Source organism: Calidris pugnax, unplaced genomic scaffold, assembly GCF_001431845.1.
Source record: "Calidris pugnax isolate Ruff unplaced genomic scaffold, ASM143184v1 scaffold371, whole genome shotgun sequence".
In the NCBI taxonomy this organism is placed as follows: Eukaryota; Metazoa; Chordata; class Aves; order Charadriiformes; family Scolopacidae; genus Calidris; species Calidris pugnax.
In genome coordinates this window covers 1,330,235-1,331,668 of record NW_015091373.1, presented here as the reverse complement: position 1 = coordinate 1,331,668, position 1,434 = coordinate 1,330,235, and the positions used below count along the sequence as shown (strand labels likewise).

General features: G+C 62.1%; 1 protein-coding gene across 1 annotated transcript in view; it reads left to right on the top strand.

The window, feature by feature from the left end:
* BCAN (brevican) overlaps positions 1 to 1,434 on the top strand; it is a 29,304-nt gene that overhangs the window by 19,478 nt on the left and 8,392 nt on the right. Inside the window, exon 12 of the mRNA XM_014961245.1 lies at positions 243 to 434. Within this exon, the coding sequence (XP_014816731.1) occupies positions 243 to 434 (192 nt within the window). The remainder of the gene's footprint in view (positions 1 to 242; positions 435 to 1,434) is intronic.

Here is a 1,434-nt window from a genome sequence, read left to right as displayed (position 1 = left end):
CCAGCCCCTGAGTGCCCCCCCCGGGGAGAAGATCACCCCCACCAGGCACCTCCTCATCCTTCTCCATCGCTTGGGAACGTGCCCGAGGGATGGGTCAGCCCCCCCAAAAAAGAGCTTCGACTGGGCTGAGCATCCTCCGGGGTGCTGTGGGTGAGCCAGACCCCTGGATTTGGGGTCCTAGGGGGCATGTCACGGCCAGGAGGCTGCGGATGGGTGAGGTTCCCCCCCCCCGCCTTAAATAGTGTGCTGGGGTGCCCCATGCACCCCGTCCCGCCTGTCCCCCCCCCAGCTCTACGAGAACTGGCACCCCGGGCAGCCCGACAGCTATTTCCTCTCCGGGGAGAACTGCGTGGTCATCGTGTGGCACGACGGGGGCCAGTGGAGCGACGTCCCCTGCAACTACCACCTCTCCTACACCTGCAAAATGGGGCTGGGTAAGCCGTGTGTGTCCCCCCCAGCCCTGAACCCCTATTCTGGGCAAGGGGTGGCTGGGGCTGCACCCCTCCACCACCCCAAATGGGGAGTCCCCACCATCCCTACAGTGAGGAAACACGTCCTGTGCATGGGACCCTGGTTTAGGGTTTATCAGGGGGGTGGTTTGCTACGGTTTGGGGGTGTGATGACCCCTTGTGTTGTGTGTGTCCCCCCCCCAGCTCTGCACCCGTGTTCTGGGCAAGGTGGGGCTCAGGCTGCACCCCTCCACCACCCCAAATGGGGGGTCCCCACTATCACCGCAGTGAGGAAACAGGTCCTGTGCATGGGACCCTCATTTAGGGTCTATCAGGGAGGTGGTTTGCTACGGTTTGGGGGTGTGATGACCTCTTGTGTTGTGTGTGTCCCCCCCCCAGCTCTGCACCCGTGTTCTGGGCAAGGTGGGGCTCAGGCTGCACCCCTCCACCACCCCAAATGGGGGGTCCCCACTATCACCGCAGTGAGGAAACAGGTCCTGTGCATGGGACCCTCATTTAGGGTCTATCAGGGAGGTGGTTTGCTACGGTTTGGGGGTGTGATGACCTCTTGTGTTGTGTGTGTCCCCCCCCCAGCTCTGCACCCGTGTTCTGGGCAAGGTGGGGCTCAGGCTGCACCCCTCCACCACCCCAAATGGGGGATCCCCACCATGCCCACAGTGAAAGAACAGGTCCTGTGCATGGGACCCTCATTTAGGGTTTAGCAGGGGGGTGGTTTGATATGGTTTGGGGGTGTGATGACCCTTTGTGTTGTGTGTGTCCCCCCCCCAGCTCTGCACCCCTATTCTGGGCAAGGGGGGGCTGGGGCTGCACCCCTCCACCAACCCAAATGGGGGGTCCCTACCATCCCCACAGTGAAAAAACAGGTCCTGTGCATGGGACCCCTTGTTTAGGGTTTATCAGGGGGGTGGTTTGCTACAGTTTGGGGGTGTGATGACCCCTTGTGTTGTGTGTCTCCCCCCCCCCA